The sequence below is a fragment of the Chrysochloris asiatica genome, unplaced genomic scaffold, assembly GCF_000296735.1.
Source record: "Chrysochloris asiatica unplaced genomic scaffold, ChrAsi1.0 scaffold00045, whole genome shotgun sequence".
NCBI classification, from domain to species: Eukaryota; Metazoa; Chordata; class Mammalia; order Afrosoricida; family Chrysochloridae; genus Chrysochloris; species Chrysochloris asiatica.
In genome coordinates, this window is record NW_006408563.1 from 6,544,060 (window position 1) to 6,565,547 (window position 21,488).

The 21,488-nt window shown below is 38.4% G+C and overlaps 1 protein-coding gene across 1 annotated transcript; it reads right to left on the reverse strand.

Moving 5' to 3' along the window:
• Positions 1-2,563: 2,563 nt before the first annotated feature.
• On the reverse strand, positions 2,564-18,428 carry CD28 (CD28 molecule). The gene is made up of 4 exons (XM_006862024.1): positions 18,425-18,428; positions 16,541-16,897; positions 12,779-12,900; positions 2,564-2,692 (listed from the first exon to the last, which is right to left on the reverse strand). Exons 1-4 carry the CDS (start codon positions 18,426-18,428, stop codon positions 2,564-2,566), a joined length of 612 nt encoding a protein of 203 aa, XP_006862086.1.
• Between the last annotated feature and the right edge of the window lie 3,060 nt (positions 18,429-21,488).

Here is a 21,488-nt window from a genome sequence, read left to right on the forward strand (position 1 = left end):
AACTGTAAGGCATTGTGTTCCAGCCACCATTTTTTAGATCATTTCTTAGTTCATACTAAGAGTGAAAACAGACTTCCTTATATAACATTTCTACTTTAGTTCTGTTAAGAGTGAGCAGAAAATTCTCAAGTGTGATTCATTCTCTAGTTAATCTCCTTTACCCGTCATAAAATAAAACCTTTTATTATCAAAGATCAAATCTTTCCAGTTTAATTTTTAACTTGTTTTTTTTTTGTTGTTGTTTTGGGTTTTTGGTTTTTTTGTTTTTTACCATTGCCCTTTCTAAAATTCTCCAGTGCTGTCATTTTCAAATACTATTTCTTAACTTGGGTTGAAGAATTCTGTTTTCCAAGAGGCTGGTAATGTGATGTGTGCACCAGTGTAAATTGAAGTTCTTCACCATCCCAGAATTGTTGAGTTTGACCTTTTATGGATGAATTAAATGAATGGAATGGGAGTGCATTTAAAATCAACCAGAGTTGGAATCACAAGATTCTTACCCTTCTTTTTTTCCCTACATTAAAATGAAAAAATAAAAACTTCCCTTTATATACTTAAACATGTAGGGAAGAATACCCTACATTCCATTACACATTGAAATATTCCAAGAAACAGGAACATGATCGAATTTTAGAAGTTGTCATATTTTATAGCACCTCATTTCTGAGTAGTGGGTTAAATCTGTATTATAATATTATGCATAATTTATCCATATGGCAATAATAATAATAGCTAACATTTACATACCAGATATGATGCTAAATAGCAGAGACAAATAAAGAAAAAGACAGACTTGAGCCATGTCTTTATGAAGTTTATAGAAGAGGACCACACATTTCTGATCATTATCTGTGTTTTATCATTGAAGAAATAGTCTTAGAGAGGCAATTAATTGCCTGAGGCCATTAAATGGCAATTAACTGTAAAAGGCAGACCTAAAACTTGAATCTGGTCTACCTTTCTCTAAAACACTGCGCTCCTCGAACATCTGATTAAATCCAAAGGCTGAAAGAAGCAGAAGAGCCCATTCTTAAAGGGTTCCTGTTGACTCAAAAATAATCCTTGGCCATTCTAAGATCAAGTCTTGGAGGGTCTCTTGAGGACTTTGATGCTGTTCCCTTAGAGGTGGCACAAACACAGGAAGTATTTTACATGTTAATGGACTCTCAGGGTAAATAGGCTGCTAAACCCACAGAGTTCTGCAACTCTGAATCCTAAACTACATAAACACTCTAAAAATATTCTAACCAGGTCTCCTTCTACCTACTGCCACCAGGACAATATTTACCTGATGTCAACCACAGACAAGAATCCCTTCTATTCTTCTTGGGGATCTTTTAATGAATGAATGCTAATGTCCTAATGAATGCTTACTTACCTTTTTCACAGAATCACCTCTGCCCCTATGGAAGGTTTTTCCACATTCCACTTCAGATTTCCACTCAGATATTAAAGAGACCAACTGTTCAAACCTGAAATGTGTAGAAAAGAAAATCCCCTACAGTGCTTGACTGAAATGAGCTATTAAACAAAATAATCCACATTTTATTTTAATAATGTTGAAATAAAGTAAAATTATTTATTGACATACACTCTTCTTTGGTGTGGAGGACTGTTTTATTCTTTTAAAACAATGTTGTGAAAATGAAACAGAATTTCCATCACAGGGAGTGAGGAGAATGTATCTGTTTGCCTAGCACTCTTTAAGGGGATTCCATTGGTCAAAATGACTAACTATGGTAAGAATTCATCAAAGAAAAGAAAAAACAAAAGTGTACATCTTTCTAAATTAAAATGAAAACAATATTAAATAGGAACGAAGTGGCTCCTTTCGTGAGTGAGAAACCATGTTTTAGTAGTTTAAAGACATTTTGAGTTTCACCATCTCCCTCCCTTCTCCACTCTATCCTATCCCATCCTGCACACTCATTTAACCAATAAAAAGTTATTTTCTAGAAGTCCCTGGGTAGTACAAATGGCAAACAGACTTACTTTGCTGCTAATCAAAAGCTTGGCAGTTCAAACCCACCCAGAGGCTCCTTAAAAGAAAGATCTGGAGAATTAGTTCCTGTAAATCAGTCACTGAAAATCTTATGGAACACAGTTTAACTCTGACACTCCTGAGGTTGCCATGGGTCAGATATTTCTCGCCTTTCTTCTCTACAGAGTTTTTGGTCATCTCACTTGGCTTGATTGAGGTGTGTAAGTGAGTGAACAGGGCTCAACCAGCAGCTTGCAAGCAGATTTCAAGGCAATGAAACCCACTCACTTGTTATTTTCTACCTTAATCTCTCAATCAAGTCAATAAATACATGCTAAATTTGAATTTGGATCATGGCACAAGGTGTAACCTGCCACAGTGATTTTTTTTTAACTTCGTTTTAGAGTATCAAAATCATCTTGATCTTTGGTCTAGTAAATTGCCCAAGAAAATTGGCATTAGTGGCCTAACAGTGGCTGGAGGTGGCCGGCTGAAGACGGAGGCAGTATTTTCCTATCCAGATCAGTGGTGTTGAGTAGATGAAGAGGCAGCAGCCGGCTCACATCTGGATAGGTGTCTGTGTCAGGAGCGGTAGGCCGCAAAGTCTCGCGCCGGAGCATAAGGCTGGTAGTGTTTGCGGGTGGGTCCGGGCCTCCGGGGAGTCGTGTTCATGTAATCACTCTGAAGGATCCTGCTTCTCTTATTCTTTCTCTGCCAAAAAGAGAAGCGTCAATGTGGAGGGTGTCGGGGACATAGAGGGATCTGTATTGGGAGTTGCTCTAAGATGAACAAAAACTAAAATTAAAACCTATTCAGAACATCAGCTATCAAATTAAACAATATCCTCATTCCTTAAGTATTTTTAACTCAAATCCAGCAGATTTAATTTGGACTCTTCAAAATTAACATAAAAAATCAGAATCAAAGGGAATATTTTAGAAAAATGCATTCCTATTATTCTCAATATAATCATTTGACCCAAATTCTAAAAATATATATCCACTGTTGCTATGTTGTTGTTGTTGTTGTTAAGTGCCTTCTCATAGTGACCCTGTAAAGGATTTCCGAGGAGCGGCTGGTGAATTTGAACTGCCGGCCTTGCGTTTCAAACTGACCTGACGCCCAGTGTTATCAACCCACAGCGCCACACTGTTGCTTTATCTAATTAATATACCCATTGTTGATATGTAAATGTACTTGAAGACTCTTGCTTCTTTGAACAGGTCAAGAATCACCACAGCAATTTTCTTATTATTAGTCATTTGCTTAACAAGTTTTACATAATTAATCAAAGATGACCTTCAGCTCATCCAGAATCTGGAATAATCATAAATTCATAATTGTTGCTGTTTAAGTGCCATCTAGTTGGTTCCACTCATAGTGACCCTTTCTGAGGAGTGGTCATTGAACTTGAACCGCCGACCTTGAGGTTCAAACTGACTTTGCAGTCCAGCGCATTAACCCACAGCGCCAAACCAGGACTCCAAATTCCTAATTGTTGTTAATAGTGGAATCCAAATTAACCAGGATTTATAGTTCCATTCAACTAGCTGTAGTCCTAATCCCGTATGTGTATGTATTTCCGTAAAGATAATAGTGTTTATCATCCCTATTCCTCAAGCTCAACTCCCTCAGTATGAATTCTCATCAGCAATGAGGAAGGAAAATAGGGGCAATACTGAATATGGAGCAAGGGCTAAATCATCATGAGTCTCACCATAGTTTGTACTGAGAGTTACTAGCATCCTTGCTGAACCAATGTGGTAAAATTCCCACTTCTGGCAAATAATTCATAAAATTCTAAAAACAGAAAGTCAGCCTGATATCTGGAATCAGGATTCTCTATTATGGGGGGTGGGGAGAGCCAATTTCCTGGCACATAGGCCTGGCACATAAATATGTGCTGCACACAAATGACCTTAATGCCTGAATAAATAAATTGTTGTTGTTGAGTGCCATCGAGTCGGGTCCGACCCATAGCGACCCTGTACAGGGTTTCCGAGGGTGTAAATCTTTACGGGAGTAGAAAGCCTCATCTTTCTCCCGCGGAGCGGCTGGTAGTTTCGAACCGCTGACCTTAAGGTTCGCAGCCCGATTCGTAACCACTACGCTACCAGAGCTCCTTGAATAAATAAATAACACCAAGGATTTCAGCACTGGTCTTATTTCCATGCCCTCCTTCCTAAACCCCTCATACCGTCTTTGTCAGAGGGCATGAATGTCAGCATTAAAGAAAGGTTTGAAAAACAATGACCTTTAGGTAACTAAACCCAGCTGGCATGTTTATAGTCTTCCTATTCCTGAGCTCTGAACAGACGCCAATCCTACTGATAATTCTCTCCATTTTGAAACAGTGTTCCCTTCGGCCATCTGTGATATAGCTCGGTTCTGGTTTTCATCCTACCTTCCTGACCACTTCTTCTTTGACTGTTGTGAGCACATCCTTCAATAATTAGCCATTCAGTGTAAGAGTTCCTCCTCATAGACTGGTCCTAAGTCTTCTTCTGTACTCACTCTACACAATATCATTCACAGTCACAGCTTCAATTACCACCTACTTACAGAATTTTAACTCTGGATTAGACTTCAAAGGCACTTCAAACTCAAAATGTCCAAAATTAAATTCAGCATCTTCCCACCAAATCTGGCTCTCTACCAATGTTTCCCATTCAATGAATGACATCCATACAGTTGCTTAAGCTAGAAACATTAAGTCTAATCCTTGACAGCTTCCACACCTTTAGTCCCTTTTTACCAAATCCTCCCATTTTAACTAAATCTCCTTGGACTGCATCAACCCTTCTCTGTCTCCACCACACCCCTTCTGTTTCCAAACTATCACCAATAATCGCAGGAGCTGCTTCAGCAGTCTCTTCACTGGAGTCCAGCTTTTACTCTTGCCTCTTTTCACCATTTCCATGCCATAGCCAAGATACTTTGGAGCTGGGCTTTGAAGGATGAGTAGAATTATAAGAGCGAAAAAAATTAATATACTAATTGAAGAAGACAGCATTAAGTCAGAGGTAGAAAATGTCTGAATTGAGAAGACTTATTTAGACAGGGAAATTATAGCAGATAACCATGATGTTCTCAATAAATTAGGAGTTGAAACCTGCTCCTGAGAATATAAATAGCAAATGAGGACAAGGGGCTTTAAAAGCACAGAGAGGTTTAGAAGAAATTTCTAAGGAAGTAAGCCCCAAAATATTAAAATTCTAAGGTGATATGGCCTCTTGAATATTAAGAAAAGAGAACAATTATTATTAATCATATTTTTAATAGTAGTAGTATCAATGATATTGTCAGACTCATAACCATCCTGAATAGGATTTCTAAGGCTTTAAATCTTTGCTGGGACAAAAAGCCTAACCTTTCTCTCCACAAGTGACTGGTGGGCTCCAACCACCAACCTTGTGACTTGCAGTCCAATGCTTATCCATCCCAGGGAGCCACTGAGCTCACCTATATGTATCAATGATAGTATTGTTTTGTTAAGTGCCATTGAGTCTGTTCCAACTCATAGCAGGGTTTGTAGGGTTTCCAAGGAGTGGTTGGTGGGTTTCAACTGACAAATTTGTGTTTCAAGCCAATTTGATGGTCCAGTGCTTATCCTACAGCACCACACCAGAACTCCTAAATTCAAGTGACTAGCAAAAGCATCTATCATTCATCTATCAGTTTGTCATACTGTGGTGACATGTTTTGCTGTAATTCTGGAAGATATGCCACCAGAGTCACCCATGATTGGCAGGTTTCAGCAGAGCTTCCAGACTAAGACAGTAGGAAGAAGGAGAGGCAGACCACTTCTGAATAGTTAGCCACTGAAACTCTTATCAATAGCAGTGGAACATTGTCTTATATAGTAGTGGAAGATGAAACTCGCAAGTTGAAGAGCACTAAAAATATGACAGGGAAAGTAGAGTTGACCTTAATATCATAGATGGAGAAAAGCTTTGATGAGGCACAACTCAAATGAGACTGAACAACTGCAAATTTTCATTAATAATCAGAAAGTGAAATGTATGAAGTATGAATCAAGCAGAATTTCAAGTCATCAAAAATGGCACACGTAAAGATCAGTATCCTAGATGTTGTTGTTGTTGTAGTTGTTAAGTGACATCGAGTTAGTTCTGACTCATAGTGACCCTGTATAGGATTTGCCAGGAGGAGCTGATGAGTTCGAACTGCCAAACTTGCTGTTCAAACTGACTTTGCAGTTCAGTGCATTATCCTGGAGCACCACACCAGAACTCCATCCTAAGCATCAGTGAACTGAAATTGACAGGTATTGACAATTTTGAATCCGACAAACATGTGGTTTATTATGCTGGGGATGTCAAATTCAAGAGGAATGAAATAGGGCATTTCAGCATCTATTTTGAAGTATGACGCTGTCTGTAAAAGCATAATATCCAGGAGCTCTGGTAGCGTAGTGGTTACGAATCGGGTTGCAAACCACAAGATCAGCAGCTAGAAACTACCAGCGGTTCCATGGGAGAAAGATGAGGCTTTCTGCTCCTGTAAAGATTTACAGCCTCAGAAACCCCGTACAGGGTCACTATGAGTTGGAACTGACTCCACAGCACATAACAACAACAACAACATAAGAAAAAACAATTAATACCACTATTATTCAAACTTATGAAACAACCAGCAGTCAAGAAATCACCCTAGGCAAATCTGTTGCACAAGATCTCTTTAAAGTGTTCGAGAGTAAAGATGTTACTTTGAGGACTAAGGTGCACCTAACCCATTTTTAATCACTTCATATGCATGTGAAATTTGAACAATGAATAAGGAAGACTATGGAAAAACTGATGCATTTGAATTATGATGTTGGTGAAGAATATTGGAAATAACATGGACCGCCAGAAGTAAAAATAAATCTGTGTTGGAGGAAGTAGTGACAGTGTTCCTTAGAGGCAAGGATGGTGAGACTTTGTCTCTTGTACTTTGGTCATGTTGTCAGGAGTCCCTGGAAAAGGTACCATGCATGGTAAAGTGGAGGGTCGGTGAAAAAGACACCTGAGGTGGATAGACACAGTGACAGCAGCAATGGGCTCAAACATAACAACATTTATAAGGGTGGTACAGGACCAGGCAGTGTTTCATTCTATTGTGAATCAGAACTAACTTTACCAAACTTAACATCAACAACAGCAACACCCTTATAATAAGAACACTCTTATGCCAAACTAATTTGTATTTTTCAAGTTATTCAAAAATGTTTTCACGTTCCTATTAGTAGTAATTCACTTGAGGTGTATCAAACACACTAGTGACAATAAGAATGATATAATAAGATGATTGATTTGGGAAGATTAATCTGGCTGCTATGTACGTTGTTGTTGTTGTTAAGTGCTATCAAGTCTATTCCAATCCCTAGCTACCCTGTATAGGGTTTCCAAGGAGCAGCTGGTGAGTTTGAACTGCCAACATTGCATTTCAAACCTACTTTGCATCCCAGCACATTAACCCACAGCACCACATCAGGACTCTGCAGTTATGTAAAGACACATCAATGGTAAGAGAGACCACAAGTGGGGGAAATAATCACACTATAACATTTTTTACTCACCCAGGGTGATTTTGTGTGTTTATCCCCTCCCCACCAGAGGACAGATAATGTTTGTAGACATTAGGTTGTCACACTTTGGAGATAACTTACTCATGTCTAGTGGTGAGAAGCCACAAATCTTACTGAATACCCAAAACAAAGAATTATGCAGTTCAAAATATCAATAGTGCCAAGACTGAGAAATCCTTGTTAAGGGATAGCCATCATGAAAAAGAAATAAATGAAAAGTAAGAAATGTATACAATATATACTACCAAATTGGAATACGTATTGTTGGGCTGTTTGTCTCCTCTTTCTTGCTCACCTCTAATACTCAGAATGTGATGATTTGAGCCTGGTGAATGAAAGGATACTGTCCCATCCACAGACATAAGGAGGTAGTAGGATAGTGATAGAAATAAAATTGAAAGACAAGGTGACAAATTGAGCTTTGGTCATTTGGGATTTGAAATGGTGGATGAATTATCAACCTGGAACTAAGAAGAGAGGATAACATCAAACATGTAACTGGGGGACTCAGTCACATACAGGTAGTCAAGGAAACGAAATAGGAAAATAAAGTTGCTCTTTAAACATCTTGGTTCTACATCCTTCCTACAACTGAACTACTAGAACTCTATGGTGCTAAAGGTTTCAACAGAGCAGGGATGAAGGCAAGGAAGTGTCTGCCCTTAAATAAAGTATAGAAGGGTGCCAAAAACATCCTAAATGCATTGTGAGTACTTACTCCAATCTGGAGGACTCCCCTAAGGGATAATCTTCACCTCCAGACACACACATATACACACAAAGCAACACTATAATTGGTAAAGATGTACTAATCATGAGCATGAGGCTTTTTAGGTAATACCCAAGGATTGTGAAAAAAAATTTGCTGCGATCAGTCCCCTTGCTGTTATCAGATGGTGATTTCACTCATTGTTATCCTAACTGCAGACACAGGCAATGGGACAGATATGACACATGTGTGTCTGAAACACTATTACAGATTCCACAGTGTAGGAAGTGCCCATGTGATGTGTCAATGTGGCTAAGTCACATATTCACCCCTTCACAATTCAATATCTACTAAAGAGGTATGGTTTCTGGGCCCTCCCCCTTTCTCTCCCTACCCCAGCTGGTGGTCTCACTTGTTCCATGGGAACACAGGGCCTACACTAGGAGTTCATTTAAATATAGTCTTCAAGAACGGTCTGGATTTAAAGGCAGATACTATCTGTAAGACATGAGGCTCACTCCCCATACTTTGATCTATAATGGGGAATACCATGTTGTTGTTTTATAAAACCTCCTTTAGAATAGGAAAGAGAATTGGTTTTCCATTTCAGTTGAGTGAATGGAACATTGAGTGAGAGTGGCAGATGCTGGCGTGTGGTAGACTGGCAAAGGTGACCTCTTGATTTCCTCAAATGTCAGCAGCAGGTCAAGGACTGAGATAGAATCTGCAGCTACTTTTAGAAGTCTACTCAGCCTAGAACTACCTACAGCAGCATATCACAGGCCCTCAGGAAGTTTCAGAAAACAGCAATATATGCCGAGGTACCCTGAAGACCTACCAAAAATAGGATCCCAGAAAAGTACCCAGAGTTTATCTAGGGATCACTAATGGCATGGCTGCCTAGATCATCAAGGAAAGATGAGCCCTTGGTAAAAAGGCTGTTTTATTCTATGAAATACAGACAGGTTTTTATTTCACACCCTTTGAGTCAGAGAGTAAAAAGGCTTAGCTCTTATTGGAAAGAGCTAATAGACTATAAGAGTCCTGGTGTGGTGCTGGGGGTTAATGCACTGGACTACAGTGTTGGTTTGAACTGCAAGGTCAGTGGTTCAAGCTCACCAGCCACTCCTCAGAAACCCTATCCAGGGTCTCTATGGGTCAGAACCAACTCGACGGCACTTAACAACAACAATAGACTACGAAAAATCACAGATGACAAGACATGCCAGGTATGTCTTCCCAATTCACAGGGATTTGGAAAATGTTCTCAAGCCAGAGCAAGATGAGCATCACTAGAAGTTAGCAGTACTGTTACAAATTAAAATAGCAATAAAAGCCTCCACCCATTGTATCCAGTTCTTCTCATGTCTATGATGTTTCCGCATTGAAAGTGAACTGCCTAAACGTACTGAAAGTGAAAAACTGCATTCATTCTTTGGGTGATTAAAGTATTTACCAAATGTGTGCCTCTTAGAGCAAATGATATTTTAATACATATTTATGATAGCTTTTAAATGATCAGGAGTACCTTTCTTCATCAGCAAAACGGAGGAAGATTCCTGACAAGATGGGCTGACACAGTGGCAACAACAGTGGGCTCAAACTTACCAACTGTGAGGCTGGTGCAGAACCGGGCAGTGTTTCATTCTGTTGTGCATAGGCTCTCTATGAGTCAGAACCAACTCAATGGTTCCTAACAACAACAGTACCTTTCTGGTCACTGAAAGATAAAGTAGTTCCCCAAACAATTTCCTGTGAGCTAGTAAATCACTATGATCTAGCTCAGCAAAATTTCCTGGAAGGGTACCCACTGTACCTGTTCTTTAAATTTGAAAGTCAAGATTCCCAACAAGAGGATTGAAAAGCCATAAAGCCGACCTAAAACCTAACCACTGGTCATATAGTCAATGGCCAGTGGTTAGGAAACACTAAGAACTAAGAGTGCTAAATTCTAAAATCATTGACAAACACCACAGAGGGTCAAAGCTGGCAGGCAAATTAAATGAAGAACCAAGATCCAGAAAGATGAAGGGATTCAACTAACTAAGAGGCAGAACTTAAGGGATATTTTACAACACCAAAGACTCTATCAGAGTTGGGCAGCTTGCAGAAGGCAAGTCAGGCGAATTCTTAAGATGATATCTATTCTAAAGTACATCTAGGAACAAGTAGCCATTTTGTTCCCTACCTTGCAGAAGGTATAGATTAGGAAATAGGCAGACTGAAAAATGTCCATCTGCCTTTTAGGGTTTTCTGAACTAGGAGAAGCATGTGGAAAACAATTGAAAAGTAAACTTTGCCGATAGATTGTTGTTGTTAAGTGCTATTGAGTCAGTTCTGACTCATAGCGACCCTGTATAGGGTTTCCAATGAGCAGCTTGTGAGTTTGAAACTGCCACCTTGTGATTCGAACCGACCTTGTGGTCCAGTGGCACCCAAGGTCCCATGGCACCACACAAGGACTCCAGGAGAATAACAGCAGGCTAGATGATAGAAGAGCTTGATTGTGAATCCAGGACTGATCCTTAGCACTCAAGAGCATGACTTCATACGATATGGTTTCCAGAAATCTCTGACCCATATATGTTGTTTTTAATTCCTGCTAAGTCAGCTCCAACTTATCGTGGCCATATGTGTACAGAACTAATCATTGCCTAGTCTTGTGCCATCTTCATGATCAGTGGTATTTGGAGTCTATTATTGCGGCTACTGACCAATGTATGTTGTTGTTGTTAGATGCCATCAAGTTGGTTCTGACCAAAGCGACCCTCTGCACAACAAAACAAAACACTGGCCGGTTCTGCACCAACCTCTTAATCATTGTTATGTATGAGACCATTGTTGTTCCCACTGAGCCAGTTCATCTCATTAGGGATCTTCCTCTTTTATGCTGATCTTCTTCTTGACCAAGCATGATGTCTTTCTCCAGGACATGTCCACAATAGGACATGTCCACAATATGAGAGATAAAGCCTTGCCATTCTGGCCTCAAAGGAGAATTCTGACTCTTCTTCCAAAACAGATCTGTTTGTTCTTCTGTCAGTCCATGGTACTTTTAATATTCTTCTCCAACACCATAACTTAAATGCACCAATTCCTCCATGGTCTTCCTTATTCATTGTACAATTTTCACATGCATAGGAGGCTAGTGGAAATGTCGTGACTTGGGTCAGGCACACCTTAGTCCTCAATCTGACACTCACTTTACTCTTTAACACTTTAAACAGGTCTTATGCACCAGATTTGCATAATGCAATAGATCATTTGATTTCTTGATTGCTGCTTCCATGAGTATTGATAATGAATCCAAGCAAAATGAAGTCTTTGACAACTTTAATCTTTTCTCCATTTAGCATGATGTTATTTATTGGTTCAGCGGTGAGGATTTTGGTTACTTTATATTGACATGCAACCCATACTGAAGGCTGTGGTCTTTCATCTTCATCAGTAAGTATTTTAAGTCCTCTTCACTTTCAGCAAGCAAGGTTGTGTCATCCATATATCACATATATGTTTCAGTTAAAATTATGGAGTATATCTTAAAGATGCACATATTTCAGGCATATTCACTTAAGTACTTAATATGGCCTCTATGTTGTTGTTGTTGTTAAGTGCCATCAAGTTGGTTCCAACCCACAGAGACCCTGTATAGGGTTTCCGAGGAGCAGCTGGTGGGTTTGAATAGCCGACCTTGCGGCTCAAACTGACCTTACGGTCCACTGCATTATCCTGCAATGCCACACCAGGATTCTATGGGAGTTATCAAAATAATCAATTCAGTAAACATTCACTAAGTATTAAATGTACTTAATATCTGAAGGATAAAGGATCTCAATAGGAACAGACATTTATTCTTGAGCATAAATCTAGTTGGAAAAGTGACTCAAACCTCCATCTAACTTCTAGAATGGGGTGTCCTGTACCTTGCGTACATAAAAACGGAAGCTTCTGCTAATGAAGTCTCTTAACAATAGATATGTTCATTGAGATTGTTCAACCCTAGACCAATAATTCAACACTGAGGAAAGTATAGGGGAAAAAACCAACACAACAGCAAGTTTAATGAATGCACATTTGAAAGAAGTTGTAAACTCCAATCTGGTGGTGAGAACTCAGAAAGTCCAACTGTTATAATAGTTTCATAATGACAGCACCTGACTTGGCCTCACACAATTCAACTGCTTCAGAAGAGAAAAAAATATGACTTAGATAAATAAACCTAGTTTCTATGGTATATTTGAATTTCAGTAGCAAGTTTCTCAAGATTTTGAACCCTGAACCAAAATTGTCCACTGACTTCAGCTGCTTATAGTCCCAAATTGCCTAGATTCATATAAATAGTTGGACAGACTAAAGAGAGAACTTACTCAAACCTAGTCATGAAAAAGAAAATAATAATATTCACCTTTAAATCGAAGACAAATCACAGGCAAAATTTTGGAATACATTCAGATTGCATATATATTAGAAAACTGTATAAAATCAATGTTGCTTCTCTTACCCAGAAAACACAAAAGAGCACTGTTATTACCAAGCTATAGAAAGCCAGGACTCCAATAGCCACAAATACCCAGAAGGGCTCAGAAGACTCAGTAGCTGGGGGAACGGGACAATGATGTGTCTCTGAAAAATAGAATAGAATTTGTTAAATGATACAGAACTAGAACTTGAGTACATTTCACTGCTTCTGAACATCATAGAGAAATCTGAGAGAAATAAAATATGCAAAATATCACTTAGAGTATTTAGACTACTTTTTTCAAGAGTCACCTGACTTTGCTGAATCCACTTTATGATTTAAAATGGTAACTTCTAATGAGCCTTAACTCAACCCTTCCCTGTCAGAAACCAGTCTATCTAGACCAACTAAGCTATTTACATCCAAGCTATATCCTTAGTAAAAGTTAAACAAAATACGTGCTTTCAGACCTTAAGAAATCATTAGCCCAATATGGCAATCATAATATATAATTAGAGAGAAAGTTCTAGTTGTAACTCTTTCAAATCAATTATAAAATGTTGGACAAGTTACTTTATGTCTTTGGGTATCAGAAATGTGGTGGGAGGAGGGGGGGCTTATAAAGTTCTATTCAACAGTCAACAAATATTACAACTCGAAAGAACACAGAAACTCTTTCAGCCCAAAGATGTCCAATTCTGCTTCGCAGTAGGGTTACCTGAGGAAGTTTGAAAATATGCCCAAATTAATTATATCAGAATCTCCAAGGATGGAGCCCAGGTGTTGGTATTTTTAAAACACACCCTAATTTTTAATATTAAACATTAAAACATTAGAGTAAAGGATCATTATTGTCCTTTCCAGTTCTAATATTCCATGTTTCTTAAATAAGCTCTAAAATCTAAAAAATAACTCAAATTTTAAAGGATTTCTTACTAGGATATGGTAGAACAGAAAGCCTGTGAACTTGATTTTCATATGCAAAAAGTCATCCCAAATAAATAATTTAAATTAAGTGTATATATATTCCAAAAATATTAATTTTTTTATGTAACTTTCATTTTAAGAAACTATATAAAGGATACACTAAAGCAAAAGACAGACAGCGCTTTACCTTACCATTCAGCTAGGAAAAAAATGTTTCCTTCTTAGCTTCTATAGCCTGCATGATTTTTTTCAGCCTTTGACTTGATCCAACTATAATATTCTACCTGGACATGTTAGATATTAAAAAACTGAATGGGATTCAGCAGGCAAAATATTCACAAATTAATCACCTCTATTTTGCCAGAGCATTCTGTTATATTAAATTAATGATACCTTCCTTATTTACTATCCTGTTTTCATCACCAAGCTCTGTTCTGACATTGAAGAAAGAACATTTACTGGAATTATACCAGTATTAAGAAGTATAAAAGTGAGCATATTTCTTATTTGGCATTCTATAAAAACAAAAAGCTGTAGCACATACATAAAATGTTTGACCTGTCTCAATATTGTTTGTTCTTAGCAATATGTGGGTTGGTCACAAATTTCATGGACTAATGGGATTAAAAGATAATGGTGTTTTTCCATGAACTTTTTGAAGCTCTCTCATATGTTTTTGAGTTTGGAAGTTTAACGATATTTCTTTCCAACATTTAGAAAGACTATAATCTCAACATGAACTCTAAATTTATTCCCATGAATTCCTGAATACTGCTTAATAGTTTTTGCATTCTAGGCAATGAAGAAGTTGGATCACCTAAAATCACAGACTTGGTTAGTAGTAAATTTCACGTCCCCTGGCTTCTAATTCAGCATCCTTTCAAGTAATTTTGGAAAATGGAAAAATACAGAGGAAGACCATGGATCACAAAAAGATTAAGAGCCCTATTCTATTAATTAACTGGAAAAATGGAACCCATTCTTCCTGAGTCCTGATCCATTAAACCCAGCTTCTGTGTTTACATTAACTTTACCTAAAGTAAATTGGTCTTCGTCCTTGTTTTCTTGAAGTTTCCAGAGTAATTGTAGTGTCTTTGTTACCTTTAGGTCTCTAGACCACACCTGAGTTCACGTTATTGAAATAATTCAAGTGGGACTCATTCTCCAGAAAGACTACCTTGTGATATCAGTTGATTTCAAGAGAGGGAACTAGTTGAATCAACCCATATAGCGAGGCCCCAGTCAATGCTCTGGACACAGAAGCTTCCTGGACTTCTTGATTGTAGACAGACATTGACACATTTTTGGGGATATGAAAGCACCACATTGGGAGACCTCACCCATACACCTCTTCATTTGTACCCTTTTTCCTATGGTGGTGGTGGTAGTTATGTGCTGTGGAGTCATTCTGACTCATAGAAACTCTTAAAGGGTTTCCAAGGTTGCAATCTTTAAGGGAGCAGAAAGCTTCATCTTTCACCCGTGGAATGGCTGGTAGTTTCAAACTGCTGACCCTGAGGTTAGCAGTCCAACTTGTAAACACTGCTAGCAGAATTCCTTTCCTTTTCCTATAATAAAACTATAATCATAAGTGATTTCTTAAATTCTGGGTCATTCTATCAAATTATTGACCCCACGGGAGTAGGAGGAGTCAGCAGATCAGAAGTGAGGGACCCTTAAACTTATGGTTGCCATCCTAAAATGGCAAGGGGGAAACCCTGAATTTGTAGCCAGTGGGTCATAAGTGAGGAGGGGTCTACAAACTCCTCTACTTGATGGTGTCTAAGGCCTTAGTCAGAGTTGGCAGTCTGGAGGACTGTGCTTTGTAACTTAAGATCTGACCTGGCTGTGGGTGATAGAGAGTCAGAGGAAGAAGTGCTGCATGTTCACCTAACATGGATCAGAACTGATCATTAATTGGTTTGGAAAGATCAAACATATATCTGGTGCCGGAGAAATGAAAAGTGGGATTTGTTTCATTCCATACACTGAGCTTACGTTTTAATGGCTGTTCTCAACATTTTTCTGCCATGACCACTTGAATAAGAGTAATCCTAAGAATGATCCATTTCCATGGGCTATGACATCACTCAGTGTAAGTGAGAGAAGGCAAAAATATTCAAAATGTAACTTTGAACCCCTCTAAAGTATACATATGTATAAAATATATAACACATACTATGTTGTTGTTGTTGTTAAGGTTCCAACGCTTTAAATCTTCCCAGGAGCAGAAAGCCTCATCTTTTCTCTCAAGGAGCAATTGGCAGGTTCCAACCACGGACCTAGTGGCTCAAAGTCCAGTGTTTATGGTGTAGAGCCACCACACTCCCATATATAAGTATATGTTGTTGTCGTTAATTTCTGTCGAGTCAGTTCCAACTCACAGCCACCCTGTATAGGATTTTTGAGGAGCAGTTGGTGAATTTGAACCACCGACCTTGCAGTTCAAACCAATATTGTGGTCCAGTGCTTACCCTACAGTTACACCAGGACTGCAAATATATAAATTGAATTTGTATATATGTATGTATATTGTTGTTATTATGTATATATATGTATATAGGGAGAGGTGTCCTGGTGTGGCGCTGTGGGTTAATGCACCAGACCGCAAATCCGTTTGAACTGCAAGGTTGGAGGTTCAAGCTCACCAGCTGCTCCTCGGAAACCCTATACAGGGTCGCTAAGGGTCCGAACAGACTCAACAGCACAATAACAACAACAACATATAGAGAGCTATAGATATATAGATATATACATTTCAATGTTATTATTACCTCATCACTTGGTATTTATTTAATCCCTCCACTGAACATGCAGTTTTGAAGAGTGCAGTTGAGAATCATTTTTTAGAGAGTACATTGTTAGAGTTGCATATACCTTTCACATGGATAATGGTTCCATTGTTCTTCTCAGTGCCTATGTAAGGAGGAGGATACATAACTTCGATTTTGCAGAAGTAAATATCCGTTTGGTTAACGCACAGATTCTGGAGGTAGAATGTCACTGTTTCATTGCCCAATTTCCCACCACAGTTGAATCCTGTATTTGAATGAAACTGAACTTGATGGGAGTAATTCCCATGCACAACACAGACTTCCACGTCGCTATTCACTCCCTTATAAAGGGCGGCCCGGAATTCCTTTAAGACGAGGCTGTTAGTATAGTTGCAGGTAAGGTTTACTTCATTGTTGTTTGTCACGAGCCTTGGCACCTGCTTCACAAAGATCTTGTATTCTGGGGGGGAAAAATAATTTGCTTAGAACAATGGTATATGAATTTTTTCCCTGAAATTAGGATGTATTAATTAACACAAGGAACAAAACTCCAACATTCATTGGTAGATGAATGTAGGAGCTCTTTGAGAAATATTTACACCTAGAGCTTATTTTTTTTCCTCCTTGTGATGAAACTGTTGATCATGTTTCTATTTGGAAGGCAGACTATGCTCTTCTATTGGCACTGAGCACCACAGATCTGCACCCTGAATTTTTGAATCTATATTGAGATTCCTAAAATGTTAATCGTGCATTGGACTGATTTCTTGCTGGAGTGGTATACTTGGAAATGGTTTTTAATGTCTAACACAGCTGTACAAATATATCTATTTTAAGTGGTGATACAGGCATTTGTGAAGGAATGAACATGTTTTGAAACATTTTGACTTTTTTTTTTTACTGGTCATTCCAAGACTAGACTAAGGTGTGTGTGGGGGGGGGGGGGGGGGAAGGCAACCTGAAGAGTTTGATTTAACTTATCAGAGAACAACCACATCAAGATATCCACATCTGTGTCCCCTTAAATCACAGAGACAGGTAAAGATCCACAAGAGCTGTCTCTCTGACCCATCTTCTACTTTTCTGTTATTCTGAAGACCATCTGATTCAATTTCTGAAGACCATCTGATTCAGTTTCTTTACTTGAAAGGCAAAGAACCTGAAATCAGTTTATAAAATCTGTAAAGAGAGAGAATATGTCTATCTGGTTGACTCCTGTGTCCCACTGCCTGGTATATAATAATGTACTCAAAAGTCTTGGTTTGTATCTGACAATCTACTCAAAGTGATTGCTTGTATAACGACTGTTTTAGACCTAGAGACAGTAGATGGGTTTTCTGAAGTCATTGAAAAAACAGGCAAAATTAGGATGCCTTAGAAGTACCTAGAGATTCAAATTTTAAAATATTTTTTGTTATTGTTTTGTAGCATTCTAATTACTGTCTACTTACTTACCATTTTAAAAGACAAAGGTCATTTAAAGCAATACCTTAACACCCACACAGAAAAGTTAATAAAATGATCCTCTACTAAATGGAGTTTATAATTGAACCAGAATTTGAATTCAAGCACTCAGGTGTCTTGCTTATGGTTTGAGAAGAAAGGAGTTTCGTAGAAATAAATCTCTAACATTTTTTCATCTCCTACATAATTTTCAATGCTGGCTGCAAGTCAGGAATTTCTCTTTTTTTAAGTATGTATACCCATGCTCAAGTTCCACTCCCAGAAATTCTCACTTAGCTGGCCAAGGCTGGGGGTATCTGTGTGTTTTGGGGAGTTTCCCTCTTTTTTTGTTAAATGCAACTTTGTTGAGATACAAGAATTATGCCACAAGGTTCACCCTTCGAAAGTATACAACTCAGCTGTTTTAGTATATCCACAAAATTGTACATCAATCACCACTATCTAGCGCCAAAACATTTTCATTATCCCAAAAATAAACCCTTTACCCGTTAGCAGTCACTCTCCATTCCTTCTTCCCTCTTACCCATGACAATTACTAATTCACTTTCTGTCTCTATGGATTTGTCTATTCCGAAAACTTTGTAAAAATGCAATTATACAACATGTGGCCTTCTGTATCTGACTTCTTTTACTTAGCATAAATTTTCAAGGTTCATTCATCTTGTAGGAAGTATTAGAATTTCATCACTTTTATTACCAACTAATATGAGTATACCATATTTTGTTTTTCCATTTATCAACTGTTTCCCATTTTAGTTACTATAAACATTGCTGCTATTAACATTTGTGTACATATTTCTATCTGTGTATACATATATAAAAATTCTGGTGTGGTGCTGTGGGTTAATGTGCTGAACTGCAAAGTCTGTTTGAACTCCAAGGTCAGCGGTTCAAGCTCACCAGCTGGTCCTCAGAAACTATACACAGGGTCAGTATGGGTTGGAACCAACTCGATGGCATTTACTGACAACATACATATGTAGGTACCTAAAAGCACTAGTACTAGAGTTCCAGTTCATGCATGCACTTGTTTATTCCAAACAAAACATGTGTAGATGTCTCTGTATCAGTGGATGCAGACAAGTTCTCCCAGTGATACCTTATCTTAGTCTCATCAGGGTGCCTTCAAAAACTGTGCAATCAACATAGTGACTTTTGAGGGGATCTGATGGGCGAGTTAAATTCAGGGGAGAGCGATCAGCTCAGAATGACATGTTGACTATATTTTGGGATTAGAAAAGTAGTAATCTTGATACCTTTTCTCAAAAGGCACAGGACAATCACAGGGGCTTATTAGGAAAAAGCTTTAAGAAATTTACAAACTGCATTGGTGAAAGAAAGACCAGAAAAGCTGCACTGAGGAATTTTTTCTTTTCCATCTTGACAATGTACCTGTTTATCCTTTGAATGTAGCAAGGACTGTCTTCTGAGGATTTCATTGGGAAACCTTATGTAACCCACCCATCAACAGTCTTGATTTTTGTCCCTTCAAACCTATTTTTGTTCCAAAAATTAAAATAACATTTCCAAAGGAAAATTATTTGAATCCCTCAAGGATGTCAAAAACTACAAAAATGAAGTGGTATAAATCAAAGAGCACAGAATTCTTCAGAGAAGAGTTGTTGCTACTGTTGTTGTTAAGTACCATCATGTCAGATCTGACTCATAATGACCCTGTATAGGGGTTCCAAGGAGCAACTGGTGGCTAGCAGTCCAATACTGATCCTTCAGCGCCACACCAGGACTCCGGGAAGAGTTGTTGTTAAATGTCACTGAGTCGGTTCTGACACGTAGCGATCCTGTAATAGGATTTCCGAGGAGCAGCTGGTGAGTTTGAACCTCCAACCATGATGTTCAAACCAACTAAATGCAGTCCAGTGCATTAACCCACAGTGCCACACTAGGACTCCCAGGGAAGGGTTGTTGTTGTTAGGTGCCATCGAGTCGGTGCTGACTCATAGTGACCTTATGCACAGCAGAATGAAACACTGCCCGATCCTGGGCCAACCTCACTACTGTTACCATGCTTGAATCCATCAACGCTGCCACTTGGCCAATCTATCTCATTGGGGGTCTTCCTCTTTTTCTCAGACCTTCCACCCTACCAAACATGATATCCTTCTCCGGCGATTGGTCCCTCCTGACAATATGTCCAAAGTATGAGAGACGAAGTTTGGCCATCTTGGCCTCCAAAGAGCACTCTGGCTGCACTTCTTCCAACACAGATCTGTTTGTTCTTCTGGCAGCCCATGGTACTTTTAATATTCTTCACCAATATCAGAATTCAAATTCATCAATTCCTCTTTATTATTCGTTGTCTTCCTTATTCATTGTCTAACTTTCACATGTATATGGGACAGCTGAAAATACCATATAGCATGGGTCAGGTGCCTCTTAGCTCTCAAAGTGACATCTTTAATCTTGAATACCTTAAAGAGGTCTTTACAGCAGATTTGCCTAATGTAATACGTCATTTAATTTCTTGACTGTTGTGTCCATGAGTGTTGATTGTGGATCCAAGCAAAATGAAGTCTTTGACAACTTCAGTTTTCTCCATTTATCATGGTGTAATTAATTGGTTCAGTTGTGAGGAATTTTGTTTCTTTCTTTACACTGAGGTGCAATCCATCCTGAAAGCAATACTTATTTATCCCCATCAGTAAGTGTTTGAATTTTTTTTTGGTTCCAGCAAGCAAAGTTTTATCATTGACATATCACAGGTCGTTAATGAGTCTTCCTCCAATCCTGATGCCACACTCTTCTTCATATAATCCAGCTTCTTGAATTATTTACTCAGCATACAGATTGAATAGTGATGGTGAAAGGATACATTCCTGGTGCATACCTTTCTGAATTTAAACCATTCAATAGCAATTCTGTTTCAACAACTACCTCTTGGTCTATGTACAGGTTCCTCATGAGCACAGTTAAGTGTTCTGGGATACCCAATCTTCACAATGTTATCCATAATTTTTCATGATCCACATAGTCAAAAGCTTTTGCATAGTCAATAAAGCACAAGTAAATATATTTCTGTTATTCTTTGCTTTCAGTCAAGATCCATCTAATGTCAGCAATGTCATCCGTAGTTCCATGTCCTCTTCTGAATCTGACAGGAATTTCTGCCAGTTCCCTATCAATGTACCATGGCAACCATTTTTTAATTGTCTTCAGCAAAATTTTACTTGCATGTAACATTAATGATATGGTTAGATTATTTCCACATTCCACTGGGCAATAAACAATAACTTAACATTTTTATATTTTTATTTAATAAGTTTCCATGATTTTGTAGCAATACGTTTTGACTTACCCTCTAATGTTTTCTATTATCTTGGATATACACCAAGGAATAGAATTGCTAGGTCATTTGCATAGTCTATGTTTAACTTTTGAGGAAGTGTCAAACTGTATTTCAAAGCAGCTGTACCATTTTGCATTCCCTAGCAATGTAAAAGGGCTCCAGTTTCTTTGTGTCGCATTTGTTATTATCCACCACTTTTTCGCATATCCATTCTACTAGGTGGAGTCCTGGTGTGGCGCTGTGGGTTAATGAGCCAGACTGCAAAGCCATTTGAACTGCAAGG